The 24,690-nt window shown below is 54.6% G+C and overlaps 3 protein-coding genes, 1 long non-coding RNA gene and 9 other non-coding genes across 13 annotated transcripts in view; 11 read left to right on the plus strand and 2 right to left on the minus strand.

Moving 5' to 3' along the window:
• LASP1 (LIM and SH3 protein 1) overlaps window positions 1-6,624 on the minus strand; it is a 32,929-nt gene extending 26,305 nt beyond the window's left edge. The window contains exons 1-2 of the mRNA XM_064636876.1: window positions 6,457-6,624; window positions 1,530-1,624 (exon numbers count right to left, since the gene is read on the minus strand). Of these exons, the coding sequence (XP_064492946.1) occupies window positions 1,530-1,624; window positions 6,457-6,525 (164 nt within the window). The 5' untranslated portion in view covers window positions 6,526-6,624. The remainder of the gene's footprint in view (window positions 1-1,529; window positions 1,625-6,456) is intronic.
• A 315-nt stretch (window positions 6,625-6,939) lies between these two features.
• TRNAC-GCA (transfer RNA cysteine (anticodon GCA)) lies at window positions 6,940-7,011 on the plus strand. The gene has a single exon. It is a non-coding gene; the product is annotated as a tRNA-Cys (tRNA).
• A 210-nt stretch (window positions 7,012-7,221) lies between these two features.
• Window positions 7,222-7,293, plus strand: TRNAC-GCA (transfer RNA cysteine (anticodon GCA)). The gene has a single exon. It is a non-coding gene; the product is annotated as a tRNA-Cys (tRNA).
• Window positions 7,294-8,481: 1,188 nt separating this feature from the next.
• On the plus strand, window positions 8,482-11,112 carry RPL23 (ribosomal protein L23). Its single transcript, XM_064636878.1, has 5 exons — window positions 8,482-8,580; window positions 8,814-8,897; window positions 9,534-9,662; window positions 10,545-10,658; window positions 10,979-11,112. Exons 1-5 carry the CDS (start codon window positions 8,568-8,570, stop codon window positions 11,059-11,061), a joined length of 423 nt encoding a protein of 140 aa, XP_064492948.1. The 5' UTR covers window positions 8,482-8,567; the 3' UTR covers window positions 11,062-11,112.
• LOC135403190 (small nucleolar RNA SNORA21) lies at window positions 9,729-9,859 on the plus strand. Its single transcript, XR_010425326.1, has one exon. It is a non-coding gene; the product is annotated as a small nucleolar RNA SNORA21 (small nucleolar RNA).
• A 1,863-nt stretch (window positions 11,113-12,975) lies between the features above and the next one.
• On the minus strand, window positions 12,976-16,946 carry LOC135403153 (uncharacterized). The gene is made up of 3 exons (XR_010425316.1): window positions 16,704-16,946; window positions 15,675-15,823; window positions 12,976-15,439 (listed from the first exon to the last, which is right to left on the minus strand). It is a non-coding gene; the product is annotated as an uncharacterized LOC135403153 (long non-coding RNA).
• TRNAC-GCA (transfer RNA cysteine (anticodon GCA)) lies at window positions 13,314-13,385 on the plus strand. Its single transcript has one exon. It is a non-coding gene; the product is annotated as a tRNA-Cys (tRNA).
• TRNAC-GCA (transfer RNA cysteine (anticodon GCA)) lies at window positions 13,653-13,724 on the plus strand. The gene has a single exon. It is a non-coding gene; the product is annotated as a tRNA-Cys (tRNA).
• On the plus strand, window positions 14,104-14,175 carry TRNAC-GCA (transfer RNA cysteine (anticodon GCA)). Its single transcript has one exon. It is a non-coding gene; the product is annotated as a tRNA-Cys (tRNA).
• Window positions 14,574-14,645, plus strand: TRNAC-GCA (transfer RNA cysteine (anticodon GCA)). Its single transcript has one exon. It is a non-coding gene; the product is annotated as a tRNA-Cys (tRNA).
• Window positions 15,056-15,127, plus strand: TRNAC-GCA (transfer RNA cysteine (anticodon GCA)). The gene has a single exon. It is a non-coding gene; the product is annotated as a tRNA-Cys (tRNA).
• Window positions 15,530-15,601, plus strand: TRNAC-GCA (transfer RNA cysteine (anticodon GCA)). Its single transcript has one exon. It is a non-coding gene; the product is annotated as a tRNA-Cys (tRNA).
• Window positions 16,942-24,147, plus strand: CWC25 (CWC25 spliceosome associated protein homolog). Its single transcript, XM_064636872.1, has 10 exons — window positions 16,942-17,047; window positions 17,636-17,808; window positions 18,449-18,685; window positions 19,561-19,630; window positions 19,881-20,008; window positions 20,230-20,299; window positions 20,954-21,138; window positions 21,701-21,787; window positions 22,388-22,549; window positions 23,323-24,147. Exons 1-10 carry the CDS (start codon window positions 17,030-17,032, stop codon window positions 23,435-23,437), a joined length of 1,245 nt encoding a protein of 414 aa, XP_064492942.1. The 5' UTR covers window positions 16,942-17,029; the 3' UTR covers window positions 23,438-24,147.
• The last annotated feature ends 543 nt before the right edge of the window (window positions 24,148-24,690 follow it).

Below are 24,690 nucleotides of genomic sequence, written 5' to 3' on the forward strand. Positions count from 1 at the left end.
CAGAAGTTCCCAGTTTCACCCCAAAAGCTGTTCCCCCTAAACAACCAATTAACAGTCATTTGCTGCTTCCCCACGCCATCACCACCCTGTGCTTCAGGGGGGAGAGATCCCAGGAAACAGCCATTCCCAGCCCCAGCTGGAATGCTCCAAGTCTCCTCTCAGTCCAGGAGGAGTGGTGGACTTTGGACAAGCCACAGTCACCATCAGCAACATCAGCAACAACCACCCATAAAAGCCACGGGACCGGGAGGGTTTGGTCTGGTCTCACCACTTCTCTGTCCCACACACAGGGAGAGTAAGTTTAGCTGGGATAATCAGGGGTAAATCCTTCCCTGTGAGGGTGGTGAGGCCCTGGCACAGATTATTCCATGGATACCCCATCCCTGGAAGTGTTCAAGGCCAGGTTGGAGCAGCCTGGTCTGGTGGAAGGTGTCCCTGGGGGTGGAACTGGGTGATCATTAAGGGCCCCTCTCAACCCAAACCAGCCTGGAATTCCATGGCTCCAACACCCATCCTGCAGGGATGTTGTCAGGATTAGTGTTTTTAAGCACTCTGTGAACAGACCAGTGCTAATTCCAGGAGGAGATTATCTAATTTTCCTTCTAAGAACTGTCAATGGATAAGAAGCAGCTACAAAAGATGACATTCCAAAGCTGCTTCAGAGATATTAAGAGACACATCAGGCCCAGCCCAGAAAGGGGTGAGGAATTAAAGGGTCCTCCTTGGTAAGAAAACAAAAGTGGGGGGCACTGCTCAGAAACTGATAGAAAGGACCAAAAAAGGGACCAAAAAAGGGACCAAAAAAGAGACCAAAAAAGGGACCAAAAAAGGGACCAGGCAGCTGCTCTCGTTCTACCCTGCCCTGCCTCCATTCCCTGCTCAGGAGAGAAGGATTTTGCCTTCAAGCTTTGTTTCCTTCCAGATTTATTTCCCTCCCAGGTGAGGAGCAGTAAATCCAGGTGACTGCCCTGGCCCCCAGCCCAGCAGAGCACAGGCTGTGGTGACCCCCTGGCCCTTGTCCCCTCCCCCCAGATACCTGGGGGGGAAGAAAACACCTTTTGATTCCCCCTTTTTTAAGGGGGCACAGGTTGGGATCAGCTCCAGGGAAATGCCTGCCTGGATTGGAATTTTATTCCCCTATTGCCCACCCACACTGGGCCTGGAGAGCAGCCACCAGCTGGCATTTAGGCCTGGAAAAACCTGGGTTAGTACCAGTATTAACTGGTGTGTGACCCTGATTTAAAACCAGTATTAACTGGTGTGTGACCCTGATTTAAAACCAGTATTAACTGGTGTGTGACCCTGATTTAAAACCAGTATTAACTGGTGTGTGACCCTGATTTAAAACCAGTATTAACTGGTGTGTGATCCCTTCATCCAGCGCTTTCCCTGCGTTCCCAGCAAACACCAAAAGAGTTCCAGGACAGGTCAGGGTGCCCCCCACCCCTCATTTCGGGGTGGGGGCTGATGGTTAAGAGGGAGGAGGGTCCAGCAAAGCCCAGATCAGCCCCCCCAGGACAGGGACTCACGCGTTGCAATACGGCTTCTTCTCGTAGCCCTTGTAGTTCTTCATGTTTAGGGTCATCTTGCAGGTCTCGCAGTGGAAACATGCTTTGTGCCAGAACTGAAACACAGACAGGGCAACCATTAACACCAGTGACCCCCCCATTAACACCAGTGACCCCCCCCAGGCAGGCCCAAGTCCCGCTGGAATCACAAAATCCCAACCCAGCAGCTCCCGGGGTATCAGCAGTGCCACCCCTGACTCCCAAAAAACCTGGGGGATGGGAGATATCCTGACTGACTGAGGGCAAAATGAACCTCCCTGAGCCTCCCAGAGCATCCTATCCGAGCTTCCACAGCTCCAGGAATCCATGGGCTCGGCCAAACACGGGATGGAGGAAGCTCCAACTCCACCAGAGGCAACAGCCCCGGTTTGGAGGCTCCAGAGTTGCTGCTTTAGGGTTTTTCTGCTGAGCTTTGCCAGGTGCCAGCCAGAAGAGCAGGTCAGGTGAGGCTGCAGCAGCCAGGGAGACACGGGCAGGGAGGAAAAGGTTCTCATGGGAAGCAGGCACAGGGAGCTCACACAGATCCAAGGCTGAAGGCAGAATTCAGACTGTGGTCCAACAGCACGGGCTGAGACCCCCAGGAAACCCTAAAGGGCTGTTTGAAGGTGGTCAAACCCTTTTAGGGCTGCTCCTCAATAAAAGATTTCCACTTGGTGCTGAGTTGGCCCCAGTGGGTTTCCAGGCTGGAAGGAACCCGATCAGAACAGCTCAGAGCTGCTCCCAAGGAATTAAAGGTCGACCTTAGAGGTCCTTCCAACCAAAGTGGTTCTGATTTTGTCATTCACCAAGGTCAGTGTCCTGCCAGTCACTCAGTGCCCAGACTCTGCGTTTCCATCGGGATTTGAGGGGTCTGGAGTCAAAAATTCTCAGGGCCCAGCCCAGGAAAGGAAGCTCCTGCACAGGCAGGGGCTGAGCTGGAGCAGGGAAACGGGGAATGCACAGCCCAGAGCAACACCTTTACTCACACAGGAAAAAATCAGTCCTGCCCTAAAGCTGCCCTCCCTGCTCCAGCACCCAAACCCTGCAAAATCAGGGGAAAAAAAAAAAAAACCTCAGCCAAAAAAACCCCCAAATTAGGAGCTCAAACCACCAATTAGATGACAGGGAGACCTGGGAGCCAGGCCCACGCTGAGCACTCAAAAAGCAAACCCAGGGCACCCAGCTGGGGGTTCTGGCTGTGATTTCCACCCTCAGACGTTTGAGAAGTCATTTCCCCACCCCAAAGCCCTGTTCCTGCAGGGAGCCAAGCCCTGGTGTCACCACACCCCGAGCACAAACACTGCCAGGCTCTGGAGACGTGACTCAGCCCAGGAGGACAATTTTCCTCCTTTCAGTTGCTCTGAGCAACATATTTGTTCCTTCCCTCTGGTTACACGAGTTCCTCCAGCACCCACAGCCAGAGGGGCTTTGCTCCACACCCCCCCTTCCCAAACAGCCTGGCCAGGGGGACTTTCCCTCCCCATCCCAGCTTTGGAACTCTTTAGGGACAGACAGAGCAGCCGAATCCCGAGTTCTTTGGGGTTGTTGGGGGTCAAAGCCTTTCTGCTGGGGGTAATTAACCCTTCCCAGCAATAGCTGTGCACAAAACACTGTCAATCCACAGGGATGAGCTGACAGCCAACGTGATCCCAGAGCCTTTTCCTTCAGGAATCCCCCAGCTCCCACGAGCCAAGGAGGGTCTGGCACAGCCAGCTGCCCCCTGACCGTGGCAGAATGATTCTCCCAGGCAGGGTCTACCCCCAGCCAAGCAATTCCAGGATATTCCTGCCTCAGTTCCCACTAGGAATTGCTCAGCAGTGGCATTCCTGCCCTGGGGCTCTTCCCAAGCTGCCCATCTGCCCTACCCTTAAACCTTTGCTGCCCTCAAACTCTGCCTCACAGTGATGGATTTGGTGGCAGACCCACAGACTCTAAGGCAGCACTGAAAGGAGGGCTGGAACACGGCTGGACACAGGGGAACAGGAGTTATTTAGGCTTCCAGGAACACTCCAGCATGGCTGCAGAGAAAGAGGACAGGCTTCAAGTGGGTTTTCAGAGGAGGATTAACGCCTGTGCTTTGCAATTCCTTTTCAATTCCCAGCCTGAAGTGCTCTGAAGGCCTGGAGGCAATTCCAGGTACATGTCTGGAGGTGATCCCGGGTCCACCAGGGTGGGCTGGATGGGAAGCACACCCTGGACACCCTGGAAGGCTGCTCTGGGAGTGGCAACTTCTCCCCTCCCAGCAGAGCAGGTCTGGGGACAGAGCTCAGGGCCACGGTGTTGGGATCTATTTATAGAACCAGGGGATGGTTTGGGTGGGAAGGGACCTTGGAGACAATCCAGTTCCACCCCCAGGGACACCTCCCACCAGCCCAGGTTGCTCCAAGCCCCGTCCAACCTGGCCTTGGACACTCCCAGGGATGGGGCAGCCACAGCTCCCCTGGGTCAGAGCAAGCCAAGGCATCACTGCACGCCCAGAACAGGCACCACTGGAGGCTCCAGGGCTTGGGGACAACACAAGGAGGGACCCCCTGGGCTGCAGATCAACCTGGCTGAGGTTTTAGGCCCTGCAGAGCTCAGGGTGACTCCTCTGCCCTCCGTGGGCTCAGCAGCCACAGCCCCGGGGCAGCTCTGGGGTGTCACTTCCCCTGCGGAAGCAGAGACATCACCCAGCACCTTCCCCAGCACCTTCCCGTGGGGGCAGGGACAGCAGCACGGCCCCAAACCCTCCCAGGACGGGCTGAGAGCTGAGGGGCAGCACCAGGGCTGTGGGCAGGTGGGTTTTGCTTCCCTGGCAGCCCCACAGAGCAGCGAGTTTTCCACGGATCCCAGGAGGGAAAGGGGCTTTCCGGGTTGCAGAGCAAGCCCAGCAGCGCAGCAGAGGCACCACAGACGCGTTTTCCCCTCCCAGCAGCCCCTCACAACTTCTGCAAACACGCCCTGGCTGCCCTTTGGACTTTGCTCCAGGTGCAGGAAAAGCGGGGAGGGAGGCACTGCAGCACCCGGCCAATCCCAGGGTTTTCTGGGAAGTGGGTCAGTTCTCCCAGCCAGGAGCCCCAGGAGAGGTGAAGCCCTGGGCAGCGGTTTGGGTGGGATGTGTTGGCCCACGAGTGCCACGATTTTTAGGAAGAGGAAGCAGATAAAGAGCCCGAGAAGCACAAGATGGTGACTGCAGGCTCCTGCCTGCTTCCCAACAGCTGGAATCCACCATCTCCGGGTGTTCCTGGACACACAATCACCAGCCCAGACAGAGCACAGACCCCAGACAGTGTCTGAGCAGGAGGAAGTGACGGATCATCCCCCCTTGCCTTCCGAATATCCACAATCCCAATAACCCCCTTCCCTTTCCAGTGATCCACAACCCCACCCCCCTTCCAATTATCCCCAATCCCAACATCCTGCAGCTACTGGAGGCCAGCCCAGGCTCCAGGAGGCTGAGCCACTCACTGCCCCCAAAACCCAGGACACAGGGGTGACAGTTCAGCTCCGAGCCATTCCCAGCCCCAGGAGGAAACATCATCCCTTAAAAATGTCAGCACCAGGGTCTGCAAAGCTCAGGAATGTCGCTGGAGAGCCCAGCATTCTTCCAGTTACTTTTTTTAGTCCCTAAACTGGTCGTCCCAGAAGCCTGGGAGAGGAGGGGGAGGAGGAGAACAGCTCAGCTCTCCAGGATGGGTTAGTTGGGAAGTAAATCCCCTGGGAACAGCACAGGGAATGGAGACCCACCACCACCTTCCTCACCTCCAGCCCAGAGCTTTGGCTTTTGATGGGAAAATACCCAGAAAAAGGGATACTCCATGTTAAAGGAGGCAGCCCGGGGATTGGAACAGGGAAGTATCAATTGGGATGGAAGATTTGGGGAAAAAAAAAATAAAAGGGGAAAAAGCTGGATAATGGAAACCAGATGATGTTCCCAGCTCCAGGGAAGCATTAACTGTTGCTTTCCTTCGGCCTCCGCAGGCACAGGGATGTGCTGCCTTTTAATTAGAGATATTACAGTAAATATATCAATTTGATATACAAGGGAAAGTCCTGGATGCCACTGGAGAACCCTGGGAAAAGGGCTCCATCCACGTCGCCCAGCACAAGAAGTGCCACCTCCAGCAGCCCCCCAGGGCTGGGAGGAGTGTGGGGGACCCACGGGATTAATGGGGTCCCAGAGGGACGTGATCCCCCCGGGATTCGGGTGGGCAGCGTGGAAACGCCGCCGGGAACGGGGGTCCCGTGGGGATATCACCGGGAAAAGGATGGGGGGGGGGAAGAACCACATTCCCTGGTGCTCCCCAGGGCTGGAAAGAGCGTGGGGGACCCCCCGGGACAATGGGGTCCCACAATGATGTGACCTCCAAGACTCGGTGGAAATACCCCCGGAAAAGGGGGGCCTGAAGGGGCAGCGTGGAAATATTCCCTGGAAAAGGGGGGCCTGAAGGGGCACTGTGGAAATATTCCCTGGAAAAGGGGGTCCTGAAGAGGCACTGTAGAAATATTCCCTGGAAAAGGGGGTCCTGAAGAGGCACTGTAGAAATATTCCCTGGAAAAGGGGGTCCTGAAGAGGCACTGTAGAAATATTCCCTGGAAAAGGGGGTCCTGAAGGGGCAGCGTGGAAATATCCCTGGAAAAGGGAGTCCAGAGGGGGCAGCGTTGAATTCCCCCCGGGAATGTGGGATGGCGGAGAACCACGTCCCCTGGAGCAGCACAAGGAATTGCCACCCCCCGGAACCCCCCGAGACCTCGAAGGAGCGTGGGGACCCCCGGGACAACGAGATTCCACAGGGATGCGACCCTATGGAAACACCCCCCCGGGAATGGGGGTTGGGGCGGAGGGAACCATCCCACCCAGAGGCAACTCCATAGGAAAAACCCTCCCGAATCCATCCACGTGCGACCCCCTGTCCCCCCCAAAACTCACCTTATCCAAGCAGTTCACCTTCTCCGTGGGATACACGATCTTCCCGCAGCGCGCACAATTGGGATTCATGGCTGAAAACTCGCGTGGAGGGGGAGGGAAAAAAACTCGCTCCCACCCTCCTCCGCTGCTCCTTCTTCCTCCTCTTCTTCTTTCTGAGCCGCCGCCCGCGATGTCGCGACTTTAAATAGTCGGGAAGGGGTGGGGGGTGTGGAGGGAGGAAAAAAAAAAAGGAGGGGGAAGTGGGAGGGACCGGGAGCGGGGGAGGGGCGCCCGCGCGTCAGGCCCGTCCTCTTACGCGAACCGTCCCTCTTCTTACGCGCCGGGCGCCGCCGAGCTTAAATATTCACGGGAAAAAAAAAAAAAAGGCTAAAAAGGGGGTGAAAAATGCGAAATAACGATGTTTGGGCCGAGGCGGGATTCGAACCCGGGGACTTCCCACCTTCCCTGGGCAGAGGGACCCCCTAGCGGACGGGAGGAGCGTAGGGGGGTATAGCTCAGTGGTAGAGCATTTGACTGCAGATCAAGAGGTCCCCGGTTCAAATCCGGGTGCCCCCTGGAATTGCGAATTTTAATTTTACCACCCGATTTTTTTTGAGGATTTCCCGGGGGGGGGGGATGAGGCAGGAGGATCCCGAGCCCGCACGCCCCGCGCGGCCTCCCCCCGTTCCACGCGCGGGCGGAGCGCCCGCGCGTGGAACGGGGGGAGGCCGCGCGGGGCGTGGAACGTGAGGGGAAAGCAGCGCCCGGCGGCCATTTTGAGCAGGCGGGGGTATAGCTCAGTGGCAGAGCATTTGACTGCAGATCAAGAGGTCCCCGGTTCAAATCCGGGTGCCCCCTTGTTTTCCGTTTTTAATTATTTTTCCCCTTTTTCAGGCGGTTCTCGCCCCGAATTATTGCGCCCCGAGCGCTGCGTGCAGTTCTGGGCTCTTTAATTTAAGGTGCTGGTGCAAAGAAGGGTCGGGAGCACAAGTCCGTGAGGGAGCTGGGGGGGCTCAGCCTGGAGAAAAGGAGGCTCGGGGGGACCTTCTCACTGTCTACAACTCTCTACAACAGGAGCAGGGAGCCATGGGGGCATCAGGCTCTGCTCCCGGGCAATAGGACACGAGGACGCAGGCTTAAGCTGCGCCAGGGGAGGTTTAGGTTGGATTTTAGGAAGAATTTCTTTACAGAGAGAGCGATCAGGCTTTGGAATGGGACACCGGGCGTTGGAATGGGCTGCCCAGGGAGGTGGTGGGGTCACCCATCCCTTGAGGTCACAGAATCATGGAATCAGCCAGGTTGGAAAAGACCTTGAGATCACCCAGTCCAACCCGTGACCCCACCTCATCACCCAGACCGTGGCACTGATGCCACATCCAGGCTCTTCCTAAACACCCTCAGGGATTGGTGACCCCACCACCTCCCTGGGCAGCCCATTCCAATGCCCAGTGTCCCATTCCAGTGCCCAGTCACTCTCTCTGTGAAGAACTTCTTCCCAATGTCCACCCTAAACCTCTCCTGGCAGAACTTAAGATCCTCTTGTCCTAGTGCTGGTGCCCTGGGAGCAGAGCCTGATCCTTCCCTGGCTCCCTGCTCCTGTCAGGGAGTTGTAAGAGAGTGAGATGGTCCCCCCTGAGCCTCCTTTTCTCCAGGCTGAGCCCCCCCAGCTCCCTCAGCTGCTCCTCACAGGATTTGTGCTCCAGCCCCTCCATGTCCTTCCCGAATTGAGGGCTCAGAGCTGGGCACAGCACTCGAGGTGTGGCCTCACCAGTGCCCAGCACAGGGGCAGAATCCCCTCCCTGCTCCTGCTGGGCCACGCTCTTCCCGATCCAGGCCAGGATCCATTGGCCTCCTTGGCCACCCGGGCACCCCTGGCTCGTGTTCAGTCAATGCCAAGTCCTCATTGGGTGACAGGGTGGACTGGATCATCTCAGAGGTCTTTTCTACTCTGGTTGACTGTGATTCTGTGGCGTGGTTGTTTTATCCCGGTTTTATCCCGGTTTTCCCGGTGCCGGGGTTGTGTGAGGGCGCGGCGTTCCCCGCCGCCTGCAGGGGGCGCTGTTCCCCCCTCCCTCAGCCCCGGGGCGGGGCGGGCGCGTCACGTGACTGGTGCCGCCTCTTCCGGCGCCAAGATGTCGAAGCGAGGTGAGGCCCGGGCCGGCTCCGGCACTATCCGGCTCCATCCGCCGCCATCCCGGCACGGCCAGCGCCCTCCCGCGTCCCGACGGCCCGCTCCGGGGTCCCCATGGCCGCTGCGGCGGAGAGGGGACGCGGGCAAGAGGCGCTGGGCGCGGATGGCGCGGGCGGTGTGGCCGCCCCCGCTGCCCGGGGCCCTGATCGGGCCTTGCCCGCGGGTTAACGCTCTTCTCGACCCGCAGGACGCGGAGGTTCGTCCGGGGCCAAGTTCCGCATCTCCCTGGGTCTCCCGGTGGGGGCTGTGATCAACTGCGCCGACAACACGGGTGAGCGGCGGGCTGGGGCTGGGACCGAGGGGGCGGCAGCGGGAAAGGGACCTCTGGGAGCCGGGGAGACCCCCTGGAACCGGGGGAGCCAGTTCCAGTAGGAAAGAGCCCCCCTCCAGCCGGGGGAACCCCATTGGAACTGTGGTGGGGGCCAGTGGGAAGGAACCCGTCTAGAACCGGGACATACTCCCTGGAACCGGGGGGACCCTGAAGGAAGGAGCCCCTCTGGAACCGGTAGAGACCCTCGGGAATGAGCCTCGTGGAGACGGGGGAGTCCCACTGGGGACCTAGCGGGAAAAGGAGCCCTCTGGAATGGGGGAGCCCTGCAGGAAGGAGTCCCCCTGGAATCAGGAGAGTCTGGTGGGAAGGACACCCCCTGGAATCGAGGGACCACCCCTGGAACTGGGGGAGCCCCGCGGGAAGGAATCCCCTTGAAATCGGGGAGGAAGGAGCCCCCCGGGGTAACGCAGAGGGTGACCAGGTGTTGAGTGAATTCCCAAAGCCCGGTTTTCCATCAAAAAGCCCTTGCTGTGCCTTTGGCTCAGCGGGAGGAGACAGCAGTGGGTGTCCCTTCAGTGAAGCTGGATGTCCTGGGATAACACCTTTCTGGAACAATGGGAGTGCTGCTCTCCACAGGGGCCAAGAACCTGTACATCATCTCCGTGAAGGGCATCAAGGGCCGGCTGAACCGGCTGCCGGCGGCCGGCGTGGGAGACATGGTGATGGCCACGGTGAAGAAGGGCAAGCCTGAGCTGAGGAAGAAGGGTGAGTCCCACCGTTCCTGTCGTGGAAAGCGGGGGACAAAGGCCCCGGAGTGTCTCCTCCTCCCCCCCCCTTCTGAAAAGCACTCGTTGGGTCTGTGCCGTGGCTCAGGGAGTTGTCGTGGAAGGGCAGAGCAAAGGCGCCGCTTTTGGGTGAAGTGGCAGCTCGTGCTGCTGATTTCAATCAGTGGTGGGACAGCTGGGCTTGGGGTCATGGAATAGGGTGGGTGGGAAGGAACCTTGGAGATGATCCAGTTCATTCCCACCCCTGCCATGGGCAGGGACATCTTCCACTAGCCCAGGTTGCTCAACCTGGCCTTGGACACTTCCAGGGATGGGGCAGCCACAGCTGCTCTGGGAGTTCCATTCCAGTCCCTCACCACCCTCACAGGGAGGAATTCCTTCCCAAAACCCTCTGCTGAGTCCATTTCTCCATCTATAAAAGAGGAGCAATTTTGCATGGATCTGTGAAGTTGGATCATGGAATCCTGGAATGGTTTGGGGGGGAAGGAACCTCAAAGCCCATCCAGTCCCACCCCCTGCCATGGGCAGGGAACAGGTTTGCTCCCGCTCCAGAGGAGTTTTTGCTGAATATTGTTTGTGAATTAATGGCTTATTTAGAAATAAAGGTGGGAAGGTGGGAAAACAGTGGATCATCCAGGTGTAGACACAGCTCTGAGTGTCACACGCTCAGTTTTAAGGGGACTGTTGACCACAAACCAAACCTCTTCTTAGTGGAACACCACAAATGTGAGATGTAAAGTTAAAGAACACCCCAAGTTTGTGCCTTGGGTTTGATGCTGCAGCAGAGCAGCTCCTGAGGGACATCCCCCTGGAGTGTTTATCCCAAGGTCTGTGACCCTGAGCTGCTCCTTTCCCTTCCCAGTGCACCCGGCCGTGGTGATCCGGCAGCGGAAATCCTACAGGAGGAAAGACGGGGTGTTCCTCTACTTCGAAGACAACGCAGGAGTGATTGTAAATAACAAAGGAGAAATGAAAGGTGAGGGTTGGAATCGTGTGGGTTCCCACTGGGAATGTGGGGAGGGGGGCATTGCCACAGGGCCGAGCTTTCCTGAGGGAGAGGACCCAGGTTCCACTCAGAGAGTGGGAAATGCAGCCCTGGACCATCTGTGCCCTTTAATCGTGGAATTCCAGAATGGTTTGGGTTGGAAGGGACCTTAAAGCTCATCCTTCCACCCCCAGGGACTCCTTCCCTGTCTAACCTCGAACACTTCAGGGATGGGGCAGCCACGGCTTCTCTGGGAATTCCATTCCCCCCTCCCAGGGCAGAACTGATGCTCTGTTATCCCTGTTTTCCAGGCTCAGCAATCACAGGCCCCGTGGCCAAGGAATGTGCGGATCTGTGGCCCAGGATCGCCTCCAACGCCGGGAGCATCGCCTGAGCCTCCCCCTGAGCCTCTGCAGAGGCAGCAAATAAAAGGCCTTGTACCCAACTCCGTGCTGTGTTTCTTGCCAAAGGTGCTGGAAGAAGGGAGGTGGTGCTGGGAAGGATTTTTATGGAGCTCCTTGTGTGTTTCAGCAGGAAAACGGGATTTGGGGGCTTTTTATATCTTAAGTCTGTTTTTCGGGCAGGTTCTTGCCCTGCTGGAAAAACACCTGGAATGGCTTAAATTTTAGCAGCAGTGAATTGATCCAGTGGGTGTGCACAGACAGGAGCTGGGAGGGGTCTGTGGGAGCCCTGCCTTTGTGCAGGAGCTCTCAAAACTGTAGAGTTTCTGGAATTTTCTTCCAGAATTGGCAATTTTAACTGCTTAGGGATAATTTTAACTACTCAGAGATACTGTGGGGGAGAAATACTGCCCGAAACAGCTGCCCCATGAGCTGCAGGTCCTGGTGGGCAGTGGGATCTGAGGAATGTCCCTCAGGACACGTGGAGGCCACTCCTGTCATCCGAGGGAGCGGCTGAAGCAGGAGCTGCTGAACCCTCGATGCCAATTCCACGTGGAAGGTCTGAGCTGAGCTTCCAGGATCAGCTCCAGAGGCTTCAGGAGCAGAGTGGGGAGGTATGTCCACAGACAGGCTGTGGTTTTCCTGGTGTTTCTGGAGCAGAGGGAAGAGTGGTTTGGGTGAAAATGTCTCATCCCTGGGCTCACCAGTGACTGTCCTGGTTTTGGGCCCTGGTGCCCTGGAAAACCCACCCTGAAACAGGGGCTGCTCCCAGGTCTGGCTGCAATTCCTGCCTCCATCTGCCCTGGCACTAAGGGCATTTTCCCTCAGCACAGTGCCTTTCTTTCCCTCTGCTTGGAGATTCCTGATGTTTTTGTGCAATTCCTGGTGCCATTCCCGGGGTTTCAGTGCAGGGAGGGTGGGGAAACAGAGTGAAGCCTCACAGATTTGGAAGCACAAACCCAGGGGAATGATGGGACAAACCAACAGGGCCTTGCACTGACTGGTTTGGGAATTTTTTAACTGATTTTTTGATTTTCTTTTTTTCTTTTTAACCATCTCTCTGGCCTAACCACGAACCTGCAAAATCCCGTGGCCCAAAAAGTGTTCCTTGCCACTCCCCCTGGAGATGCAGGGACCTGCTCAAGCCTAAGGAACAAACTTGTTCCCCCCTGATGCTTTAACAGCCACGTTTCTGGTTTTCTTCTTTCCATGGCCTTGGATTCTTGGATTAAAACATTTTGGGTTTAATTTTTTTGGGAGGGGATGTTTTTGTGGCTGAAGTCCTGCCTGCCCGTGGGAAGCAGTGAATTAATTCCTTGTTTTGCTTTCTCTGCTTAACTAAAACTAACTATATTTCAACCCATGAGTTTTCCAGCTTTTTACCCTTCCAATTCTGTCCTGGATCCTGCTGGTTGGGGGAGTGAGTGAGCAGCTGCATGGGGCTTGACTGCTGGCTGGGTTTAAACCAGGACAAGTTAAAGGAAACTAATGTAAAAAAAGTGCAGTTTCCAAGGATAATAAAAAAAAAAATCTGAATTAGGAAGATCTTGGGCAATATATTGGGGGTTGCCCTGTCATTCTTAATGCCACCACGTATTATGGGGAAGGACATTATTTTTCCTTGTGTTTTAGAGGAAATTAAGTGGGAATTCATTAGCTTGACCCTCAAGGGCTGGCTGGGAGGGTGGTGAGAGCCCCAGGCTGGGGTTTGGGGTGGAAGGAGGAGCAGGGTGGGAGCAGCCCTGGAATGTGGCAGGGATGAGGTGTGGGAGCAGCCCCGGGATGTGGGAGCAGCCCCGGGATGTGGGAGCAGCCCCGGGATGTGGGAGCAGCCCTGGGACTTGGCAGGGCTGAGGTGTGGGAGCAGCCCTGGGATGTGGGAGCAGCCCTGGAACGTGGGAGCAGCCCTGGAACATGGCAGGGATGAGGTGTGGGAGCAGCCCTGGGATGTGGCAGGGCTGAGGTGTGGGAGCAGCCCTGGACTGTGGCAGGGCTGAGGTGTGGGAGCAGCCCTGGGATGTGTCAGGGCTGAGGGGTGGGAGCAGCCCTGGGAATGTGGCAGGGCTGAGGTGTGGGAGCAGCCCTGGACTGTGGCAGGGCTGAGGTGTGGGAGCAGCCCTGGAATGTGGCAGGGCTGAGGTGTGGGAGCAGCCCTGGAATGTGGCAGGGCTGAGGTGTGGGAGCAGCCCTGGAATGTGGCCGTGTCACTGCCCACAAGGAGCCTCCCTGGCCCTGCCTCCCTCACGGGGGTATAGCTCAGGGGCAGAGCATTTGACTGCAGATCAAGAGGTCCCCGGTTCAAATCCGGGTGCCCCCTCCCCTTTTATTTTTTTTTTCCCCTTCTTTTCATCCCCCAGGATTTGGTTTGGAGCTCTCCATCCCCACATTTCCCCCCCAGAGCTCTTGTGCTGGTTGCAGGCTGCAGGTGACCCCCAGCAGGGCAGAGGAGCCTCTGCACAGTGTTCCCAAGGAGAGGGATGAGTATTTCTTTGAGAACCTGCTTTTCTGCCCTGGGATTAATTAGCAGTTTTGCTGGGATGGCAATTAGCAGGGAGATTCCTGCTGGGAATGCTGGCTGGAAGCAGGGGGTATAGCTCAGTGGTAGAGCATTTGACTGCAGATCAAGAGGTCCCTGGTTCAACTCCAGGTGCCCCCTCTCTTTTCCCTTCATTTTTTTCTCTTCCTTTGGCCAAAATCTTTCCCAGGAGGAAGCTGGGGAGCTCTTGGTGGATCTGGGAGTTTGTTCTGTGCACTCAACCTTGGTTCTGAGCTTCAGCTTCAAAGGTATCGTGGCTCTGACTATGGGGAAACTCCAGAGGTTGTGCCCTGTGTGAGCAACTTCTCACTGTCTGGGCCTTCCTCTGTTCTTCATTTTCTGCAGTGATCACATTTATCACAATTTATGGTATTTAACTCCCTTTGGCAGGCACACAAAGGGAGCTTGCAAGAAAAAGAATCCGACCCACAGACAGAAAAAACTTGTTTCTTTCCAAATAAATGTTTTTTGTATCTACCTGTGCACACCCTGCACCAAGGGGGGTATAGCTCAGTGGTAGAGCATTTGACTGCAGATCAAGAGGTCCCTGGTTCAACTCCAGGTGCTCCCTTCTCTTTTCCCTTCATTTTTTTCTCTTCCTTTGGCCAAAATGTTTCCCAGGGAGAAGGTGGGGAGCTCTTGTTGGATGTGGGAGTTTGTGCTGTGCACTGAATGTTGGTTGGGAGCCTTGGGATTGAAGGAAATGAGGCCCTGTTGGGAAGGGGCAGGGGTTGTGCACTGAGGAACTGCTGAGCTTGTTTTGTCTGTTGTTAATTCTCTGCAGTACTCCCATTTAGCAGAATTGATAATATTTGGCATCATTTCTTCTGTTTAACTGGCTGTAGAGCCTGTGGCAGGTCCTTTAAGGTGCACAGGGGGCTGTCAAATAAAGGAATACAAACCATAGATATCAAAACTTGTCTGTCTCCATAAACATTTTAAAATATCCCTGTGCACATTCTGCACCAAGGGGGTATAGCTCAGTGGTAGAGCATTTGACTGCAGATCAAGAGGTCCCTGGTTCAACTCCAGGTGCCCCCTCTTTTCCTCTCCTTCAGCCTTTATTTTGCCAAAATCTTTCCCAGAAAGAAGCTGGAGAGCCCCTTCCTGAATCTGGCAGCTTGTGCTGTTCTCTCCATGTGGTTCTGAGCTCCATCTTTGAAGGTTCCAAGGCCCTGACTCCTGGGAAGCTCCAGGAGCTGTGCCCTGTGTGAGTAACTACTCACTGTTTGTGTGTGCCTTTCTCTGTTCCTAACTCTATATTTACCAAAACTGACAATATTTCCCAGAACTGACCATATTTCCCATCATTTCTCCTGTTTAACTCCCTGTACAGCCTTTGACAGGCAGGGTGCAGGGGGCTGTTGAGTAAAAGAGCCCAAGCAGTGGACACAGAAATGTGTTTCTCTTCATAAATGTTTTTAAATCCCTTTGTTCAGGTGCAGCCCCAGGGGGGTATAGCTCAGTGGTAGAGCATTTGACTGCAGATCAAGAGGTCCCTGGTTCAACTCCAGGTGCCCCCTCTCTTTTCCCTTCATTTTTTCTCTTCCTTTGGCCAAAATGTTTCCCAGGAAGAAGGTGGGGAGCTCTTGCTGGATGTGGGAGTTTGTGCTGTGCACTGAATGTTGGTTGGGAGCTTTGGGATTGAAGGAAGTGAGGCCCAGTTGGGAAGGGGCAGGGGTTGTGCACTGAGGAACTGCTGAGTTTGTTTGTACTTCTGTCTGTTGTTAATTCTCTGTAGTACTCACATTTACAGAATTGATGATATTTGGCATAATTTCTGCTGTTTAACTGGCTGTCCAGGCTGTGGCAGGTCCTTTAAGGTGCACAGGGGGCTGTTGAGTAAAGGAATGCAAACCATGGCCCTCCAAACTTGTCTGTCTCCATAAACATTTTAAAATCCCCCTGTGCAGGTGCAGGGTCAGGGGGGTATAGCTCAGTGGTAGAGCATTTGACTGCAGATCAAGAGGTCCCTGGTTCAACTCCAGGTGCCCCCTTTTTGGTCCCTTCTCACCCTTCTTTTTTCTCCCACATCCTCCTCACACACAGCCCACAGAGACACCCCCTTACCCCTCTGAGGCCTTGGGAATCACTTGATGATGTTTTGCCAAGCATGAGAGCAGGTTTTGACCTTTCCTCTCTGCTCTCCATGTCCACATGGAGGACATGGAGAGCTCAACTCCACAGGCTCAGCTCCACAGCTGCTGCTCCAGTTCTTCCTGTCGGAGTAATTACCCCTGATTTAACCAGTAAATTACCCCCGGGTTAACCAGTGAATTACCCCTGATTTGACCAGTGGATGACACGTTTCCAGCGGTGCTGGGACGTTCCCCGGGGGCAGCCGAGGCTGGGATGACACAGGTCGGTGTGTGGGTGCCCCCGGGGCTCGAACCCGCGGCCCCGGGTCCCGCGGGCGGTGGCGCTGCCCCTGAGCCGCCCCCGGGGCGGGGCCGGGGGGGGCGGGAGGGGGCGAGGCGGGAAAAGGTGGCGCAGGGGCAGCGCGGGGGGTTGGGGACAGCGGGGACACCGGTTCGAACCCGCGCTGGGCCGGGAGGGCACCGGTTCCACACAGAGGGGGGGAGTCACTGGTTCTAAGTGGGGCTGGGGGGTCCCCAGTTCTAACCTGGGATGGGATGGGGGTCCCCAGTTCAACGCAGACTGGGAGGTTACTGGTTCCAAGCCGGGCTGGTTGTGACTCTAACTGGGGACAGGGGACTGCAGCTCTACCCCAGGCTGGGGGGGTCACTGGGCTGGGAGTGGGGGTCCCCAGTTCTAATCTGTGCTGGGATGGGCGTCCCCGATTCTAACGCACAGTGGGAGAGTCAATGGTTCTAATTCTAACTTGGGAGAGGGGTCCCCAGCTCTAACCCAGACTGGGGGTCACTGGTTCTAACCTGGGAAGGGACAGGGCGGGCCCGGTTCTAACCCACCCTGGGATGGGAATTCCCAGGTTCTAACCCAGGAGGTCACAGGCTCTGACTCGGGAGATCCCAAGCCCTGCCGAACCCGGAGGCACAAACCTTCCCGTCTGCACATTAACGCAATTACAGCTCCCTGCCAGACCTGTCCCGTGGCTTCTGTGCAACTGGAATTACTCACTTTAATCCCCAGGCGTTTCTCTGGGATTGCTCCTACCAGCCTCACTTAAACGGATCTTGCCTTAATCCCCTGGAAGTGCCCAAGGCCGGGTTAGACGGGGCCTGGAGCAACCTGGGCTATGGAAGGTGTCCCTGGGAGTGGGGCTGGATGGGCTTTAAGGTCTTTCCAACCCAAACCGTTCTTCCCTTCCCTCCTCCTCTCGCACTGCCCGTCCCAGCGCCGCCATCTTGCCGACTGCCGGAAGTGACGCTGAGGACGCCGGCGCGATGTGATGACGCAGTTCCGGTCCCGGTAGCGGCGGGGGACGCGCTCTCCCGGAGGCCGCGATGGGGGGGGGAGACCTGGTGAGGGTCCGGGGGGGAAGAGCGGGCTGAGAGGGGACGGGAAGGGCTTACGGGGGATGGGGGGAGTCTGAGAGGGACGGGGGGAACGGGCGGGGCTGAGGGGGGTCGCGGGTTGGGGGTGAGAGCGGTCGGGGGGGATTGAGGGAGAACGGAGGGGGCTGAGTGGGGTCTGAGGGAAGGGAGGAGGCGCTTAGAGGGGCCAGAGTGGGTTGAGGGGGGCTGAGAGGGGATCGGGGAGAGGCTGAGGAGGTTGGGAGGGGGAGCTGAGGGGAGTTGGAGGGGGTTGAGAGGGGCCAGTGGGGGATGAGGGGCCGGGGGAGGGTGAAGGGGCTCAGAGGGGCTGAGGGGCGGGATGAGGGGCTGGAGGAGGACGAGGGGTGTAAGGGGGATCATGGGGGGGCTGAGAGGAGTCTGAGGGAGAGGGGGGCTGAGAAGGGTCTGATGGGGGACTAAGATGGGGGTTGAGAGGGGTCGTGGAGGAACAGAGAGGGGCTCCAAGGCAGCCCTGGAGCTCCCTGGGCTCAGCCTCCCTGCCCATCCCCCTGTGCCCTCGGTGCCAATCCCAACCCCGTCCCCGCGTGCCCCCAGAACTTGAAGAAGAGCTGGCACCCCCAGACCCTGCGCAATGTGGAGAAGGTGTGGAAGGCGGAGCAGAAGCATGAGGCCGAGAGGAGGAAGATCGAGGAGCTGCAGCGGGAGCTGCAGGAGGAGCGGGCGCGCGAGGAGATGCAGCGCTACGCCGAGGACATGGGCACGCTGCGGTCAGGGGCTGGGCAGCAGGGGAGCAGGGAATGAGTGGGAGGGGCTGGGAGGGACCTGGGAGCACATCCAGTCCCACCCCACGGGCAGGGACACCTTCCCCTAGCCCAGGTTGCTGCAAGCCCCGTCCAGCCTGGCCTTGGGCGCTCCCAGGGATGGGATGGGGCGGCCACAGCTGCTCTGGAGAATCCACTCCACCACCTCCCCACCCTCTCAGGGGGGAATTCCTTCCCAATATCCCATCCAAACCTAACTTTGCTTCGCTTTGAATCCCTTCCCCCTTGTCCTGCCACTCCAAGTCCTTGTAAATACTCCCTCTCCATCTTTCCTGAAGCTCCTCCAGGCACTGAAAGGCCACAGTTAAGTCATCCCTAAACCTTCTCCTCTCCAGGCTGAACAATCCCATTTCTCCCAGCCTTTCCTCATAGGAGCTGCTCCCTCCCTCTGATCATCTTGGTGCCTCCTCTGGACTCATTCCAGCAGCTCCATGTCCTTTCTGTGCTGGGGAAATAACAATAACAATAATAATAATAATAAAACATTTCTATTCACCTTAAACCTTACGTTTTAAGCTTTAAACTCTACCTTCAGAACTGCAAGGAGGAAAATAAATTGGTGGTTGTTTTTTTTTTTTTCCAACAGGAAAAGGGAAGAGAAGCTGGAGTGGATGTACCAGGGCCCCGGGGGGATGGTGAACAGGGAGGAATATCTCATGGGGCGCCCTGTGGACAAGTTCATCTTCGAGAAGGCCGAGGACAAGGAGGCAGGGTGTTCCAGTGAGACTGGGCTGCTGCCAGGATCCATCTTTGCCAAGTCTGGGGCCAACTCCGTGCTGGACATGGCCAACAAAATCCGGGAGGACCCTCTGTTCATGATCAGGTGCTGGGAGGGAGCTCCAGGGAGGGGGGTCCTGGCTGGGAGCTGGGCTGTGGGGCTTAGAAACACTGCAGGGCCACGTTTATATGGGTGTTTGGATTCATACACCTTGGAAATGCCTTTAAATTCAAAAATTTTGGACGTGCCTGTCAATTTTTATAAGTGCCTTTACATTTTTATGAAGGTATTTATCTTATAAACATTTATCTTAAAAGACATATTTATCTTAAAAACATATTTATCTTAATATTTATCTTAAAAGACATTTTCGTGTGTGTCTTTAAATTTAGGGATTTTATAAATGTCTTTCAAGTTTATAAACTCCCATAGATTTTTTATAAATGCCTTTACATTTTTATAAATATATTTATCTTCTAAACACTGGAAAGACATTTTTATACATCTTTAAATTGATTTGGTTTGTAAATGTCTTTATAAATGTCTTTAACTTTATAAATGTCTTTATAAATGTCTTTATAAATGTCTTTATAAATGTCTTTATAAATGTCTTTAACTTTATAAATGTCTTTAACTTTATAAATGTCTTGAAATTTGTATCTTTCTTTAACTTTGTGTCTTTGACTTTGTAAATATCTTTATGTTTTTAAAGAGGTCTTTACCCTATAAACAGTGTAGAGACATTTTCCCATTTATTGAAATATATAAATACAAATGTATTAAAAATAAGCACCAGGCATTTACTGGCATTTGAGGCAGGTTGATGGTAACAAATCTTTGTTTGTCCTGCTTTTTGCACCTTAAATGGAGGAGAAAAGGGCAGATTCATCCTTTATGTGTTCTTAGAGCTTGCACTTCTCATGAAAACGTGATATTTTGTGTGTTTGAAAACACTGATATTTTTATTTTTCCTGCTTTAGAAAGAGGGAGGAGGAGAAGAAGAGGGAAGTTTTGAACAACCCCGTGAAAATGAAGAAAATCAAAGCTTTGGTAGGTGCCTCTCAGGGTTCCTTTGCACAGAACACACTGACCCAGGGGGAGGCTCAGAAATCACAAGTTTTGCTGAGCTCTTTCCTGACCAAAACTCTTTAATTTTGAGAGAGGACCCTGTTGGGTGCCTCGGGTTTTGTTCCAGGAGCTTTTCCCCAGAGAACTTTTGATTTTCCCTTGTGATTCTGAGCCCCCTGAGGGGTGGGGATGGTGATAATGACTGACAAGGAGATGGGGTTTTGCTCTGCAGCTGCAGAACAGTTTGGACAAAAAGGAGAAGAAGAAGAAGAAGGAGAAGAAGAAGAAGCACAAGAAGCACCGACGGCGCAGCTCCAGCAGCGACAGCTCCAGCAGTGAGGAGGAGAGAAGCAAAAATAAGTAAGTTTTGAGGTTTTGTGGCAAGAATACCTCGTTCCCTCGTTAAATTATTTGGTTTTCAAGTCCTCTCTTTGAGTCTTTAATTGGCTTAAATGTTCCTGTGTTGTTACTTCGTTGGTTTTGCATCGTTAAGGTGCCATAAAAAATAATTTAATGTTAAAAAAACCCCCATATTCTTGCAGTTCATCTTCACCAAAAGGACTGTTCTGTTTTCTCTGTAGGTCTCAGAAGAGGATGGACAATTCCTCCTGGAAACCTGCTCCTTACAAAGTCCCAGGATATGGTTTGCAGGTATGTGTGTGTCCCAATCCCAGTGCCCTGAGTGAGGGAAAACCAAAGAGTTTTGGGAGTTTGCTGCAAATCTGCTGCACCAAGTGGAAGAGGATTATGAGGGGAACACGATTTAATGAATTTTAGATTCAATTTGCAGCCATCTAAGCCTTGAAATTAAAATTATTCAGATCCTGGTGGGACTTTTGTCTGCTGAGAATTTGAGTTAAGGTTTGTTTAGTTTCTCAGAGTGTTACCCATGGAATCGTGGGATGGTTTGGGTTGGAAAGGACCTTAAAGATCATTTAATTCCAACCCCCTGCCAAGGGCAGGGGCACCTTCCACTATCCCAAGCTCCAAGCCCTGTCCAACCTGGCCTTGGACACTTCCAGGGATGGGGCAGCCCCAGCTTCTCTGGGAAATCCATTCCAACACCTCCCCGCCCTCACAGGGAGGAGTTTCTTCCCTCGTCTCTCCCAACACTCAGCTCGGCTGCCTTGTTTAGTCTTCTGAACATCAGGCAGAAATAACATTTTTAGACACATTTTTTTTAGGCAAGGGGTGAACAGGAACCTGGGGAGGGACAGAAATAAACCCCAACCACACGTGCACCCCTCCCTGAGGTCTCCTCTGGGGCCTTCCACTGTTCTCCTCCAAGATCCTTCTGAATTGCAGGTGAGAGACTCAGAGCAGAGCCACAGGTCCCGCAGCTCCCCAGGGCCTGGCCAGGACAGGGCTCCCCACAGGCCCCGGGGTCGCTCCAGGAGCTCCTCCCGCTCCCCCCAGAGACATCCCAGCAGGAGGAACTCGGAGCAATCCGGCTCCAGGGGCTCGGGATCTCCTTCCAAACACAGCAAACAGTGAGTGGGGGTGACCTGGCTCGGGGGGGAAATTCCCTGGGATCAAAATTCCATCTCCTGCCACTTTTGTGTCCTGACATTGTTGCTCAGTGCTGGGTGGAAAGGTGGGAAGGGCAGGAGCTGTCCAGGAGCACCCAGGGAGCTGCTGGAGGGGACAATCCCACTCTTCATTTGGGACACCCTCTCTAATCACACCCTTTGGGTATTGCTTGTGACTCTGCTTTATTTGGGCTACCAGTTCTCTTCAGACTCATAATTTATAATTAGAATTCATAATTTATAAATTAGAATAGATACAGAAAAGATGTAGAATTTTGGTTTTTAAACTCATATAAAATCAGGTAGCAAGTATTCACTGTTTGCTGATGAAATAATTAGAACTGAGTAAAAAAGTAAATTTATAAAAAGTATAATTAAGATTCATTAGAATTTGTTTGCAGGGTGGACAGGTAACAGCCCTGCAGCTGTGGGGGATGTCTTGGCTTCAGAATGTGCTAATAAAGCCAGGGAATGTTCAGAAATGTGATGATCTGTGCTAACAGGGGCGTTTTTTGGGTTGCAGGCACAGCAGTCGGGAGGAGAAGGGGAGAGCCAGGAGCCCTTCCCCCAAAAAGAGCTACCGGCGCCAGCACCCCCCGGGTTACACCAGGTGAGGGAGGCTGAGAACCAGCTGGGTGCAGCCTGTGAACCAGGTCTGAACCACAGCAGAGCAGATCAGGTGTCCAGAAAGTCAGACACAGAGTCCTCGAGGGCTCAGTGGGTGCTCCTGGGCTTGGCTGTTACGTGACACCTTGGACACCTTCCCAAAAACCCATCCCTGTGCTCGCCGGTCCCTCCTGCCAGGCAGGGAGGAATGTGAGGTGTCTTTGTCCCGTGGGCTGTTAATTAGGAGGTTCTGTTTCACTGCCATCAGGCAAAAAGGACCTCGACAGCATCATCTTACAGGTCAGTTAAACACAGGGAGGCTGAAAAGGGGGAGGAAAGAGGCTCTTGCTGGGCCGTGGTGAAGCTGAATATTTAGATGTATGAGGCTGAATATTTAAAAGCTTTGTTGGTTGGCCACCAGAGAGAAAACCATGCTAAATACCCCTAATTTGGAGCATTATAAGTCATCTTTGGTGGTTGGACTTGATGACCTTAAAGGTCTTTTCCAGCCTTAACAGTCCCATGGTCTTAAGGGATGGAAAACGAGGGGAACGGGGCCCGGTGTGCTCTTTGTTGACAGCAGTGGTGGTTTCTACCCAAACAGAAAACTCTCTCCAGAGGAACTGGAGCGTAAACGGCAGGAAATGATGGAAAATGCCAAGTGGAGGGAAGAGGAGAGAGCAAACAACCTCAGGAAACACAGGAAGGAGGAGGAGCTGGAGCGGGAGCTGGAGAAACTCGACGCCAGGGATGGAAAGTTCTTCCAGTGAGTCTTTTCCCTCCTTCTCACTCGGGGGAAATCCAGACCACAGCTTCTGAGTGAGGGCCTCAAGCTTTGGGATGCTGCAGATCATGGTGTAGGATCCATCTCCACTGTGTTTTACAGTAGAACTGGTGACATCTGCTGTTCCCAAATTCTCCTCTTAGCCCAAAAGGTGCTTATTTCTGGGATGGCCTACACAGTCAGACTCAGGAAACAGCAACCAGCTGTGTTTTGCCAACCTGTAGAAATAAAAAACCACCCATCTCCAGGTGGTGTTTCACATGCAGATATTTAGAAATTTTCTGGTTTTAAGTGCTTGAAACACTCTTAGGCCTGCAAGTGCCTAAACACACTTAGTGGTAACTCAGCCCTTGTAGCCATGGCAGGCAAAAGGATTTGGAGTGACACCTTCCAGAGGGTGCAAGACAGATCCCATGGCAGTTTTATTCTGCAGGCTCTAGAGATTAATCAGAGGAGAACATGTTCTTAAGTGCAGACCACAGAAGCACAAGATGGTTTGGGTTGGGTTGGGAGGGACCTTAAAGCCCATCCAGTGCCACTGGCAGGGACACCTTCCACTCTTCCAGGTTGCTCCAACCTGGCCTTGGACACTTCCAGGGATCCAGGGGCAGCCACAGCTTCTCTGGGAATTCCATTCCAGCCCCTCACCACCCTCAGAGGGAGGAATTTTTCCCCAGTATCCAATCTCTAATCTAAACCTCCTCTCTTCCAGTTTAAAAAGTCTGATTTTTCCCCTCTGTTCCAACTCCCTGCAGCCGTTTAAAGCTGGAGAGTGCCTCCACCTCCACCCTGGAGGAGCGTGTGAAGAGGAACATCCACTCCCTGCAGAGAACTCCTGCTGCCTTGGAAAAGAACTTTATGCAGAGATGAGGCTTGTTCTCCCTCTGCTCCTGTGCAGCAGTTAAATGGACTCTTGTTCCCAGAGGTGAGAGCCCTCCAGCACAGCCTCACTGCTCTCTCCAGGAACACTTCCCAGCTCCCAGAGGTGCTGGATCTCTGTGCTGAGCCCAGGGCGTGCTCAGGACTGGGGGCACTGGGAATACTTTTGTAGTGGGTGGGACCTTGGCTGGGGAACTCGTGAGCCTCTGTGCTCCATTTTTAATGTCCTACCAGAGCTTTTCCTTCCCTCTCCCCACCTTGGCTGGTGTCACTTTTGTATATTGTTACCAAATTGTGCCAGGTGGTCACTGCTTCCTACTACCGAGCTCTTTATAGGCCAGAGCTAAACAGCTATTTTTATTAATCCTTAAAAATCAGAGCAGAACCAATTGACATGTGAGTTAATTTCGTGGAATTTGATAAAACCACACGAGCCCTGTCCATCCTGTCACCATTTCAGGTGTGCAGGGTGTGATGTTAGGCCAGTCTCAGAGTATCTGTGGCCATTATTTGGTTGCTCACAGATTTCACTGGTATTTGACCCAAAAGAAGCTGCTTCCAGGGGAAGGGAAATGAGCAGAGCGTAGCTGGGTACAGCAGACATTTCTCTGGGATTTTGTACTGTAAGTAATGTGTATATGTACAGCGGTGTAGATTTATTTTGTCTTTTTAATTAAGAAACTCCACTGTCATTTGTTAAAGCTTCTTTGTGGCTCTCGGGTGGGGTGGGGGGGTGAATTCGCTGCGGGGGGAAGGTGTAGGAGGCTGTGGGAGCCCCTTCTCGGGTGTATCCATCCCTCAGGACCGTCCCGGTGCCGGAGGGGTCGCGGGTGGGCCCCACGAGGGGTCTGTCCCGGGGGGTCCCGGGGCGGCCCCGGCCGCGCTCTGGCCCTTTAAACGGCGGCGCGTGACGTGGGAAACAGCCCATTCATAATTCCAGCCGCCTCGCCGCTGATTGGCCCGCTGGCAGCGGGGGCGTGGCCTGGGCGGGCGCCTCACACCGGCTGGGCGAGACCATCTCCGCGAAGAGGAGGAGGGAAGGATGCTTTTCCCCCCCCCATCTCCGTCCCTTTCCTTCCGTTGTCGCTCTCCGTTATCCCGCGTCTCAGCCCAACGCGTGCCGCGGTTCTCCGCGTTCCACCCGCGGGCCGATCCGCAGCCACCTCGCCGCCATTACCCGCGGCTTTGTCCCCCCCTCCCGCCCGCGGGGGCGGCCATGGCACCTCCCGCCGCCCGCCCCCTCC

Source organism: Pseudopipra pipra, chromosome 26, assembly GCF_036250125.1.
Source record: "Pseudopipra pipra isolate bDixPip1 chromosome 26, bDixPip1.hap1, whole genome shotgun sequence".
Taxonomy (NCBI): Eukaryota; Metazoa; Chordata; class Aves; order Passeriformes; family Pipridae; genus Pseudopipra; species Pseudopipra pipra.

What these genes read in the sequence shown, in the direction of transcription:
- RPL23 (XM_064636878.1), top strand. An exon ending in CAACTGCGCCGACAACACGG is followed by an intron (nt 8,898 to 9,533) that starts GTGAGCGGCGGG and finishes TGCTCTCCACAG; the next exon opens with GGGCCAAGAACCTGTACATC. An exon ending in GCCTGAGCTGAGGAAGAAGG is followed by an intron (nt 9,663 to 10,544) that starts GTGAGTCCCACC and finishes TTCCCTTCCCAG; the next exon opens with TGCACCCGGCCGTGGTGATC.
- CWC25 (XM_064636872.1), top strand. An exon ending in TGAAGAAAATCAAAGCTTTG is followed by an intron (nt 19,631 to 19,880) that starts GTAGGTGCCTCT and finishes TTTGCTCTGCAG; the next exon opens with CTGCAGAACAGTTTGGACAA. An exon ending in CACCCCCCGGGTTACACCAG is followed by an intron (nt 21,788 to 22,387) that starts GTGAGGGAGGCT and finishes CTACCCAAACAG; the next exon opens with AAAACTCTCTCCAGAGGAAC.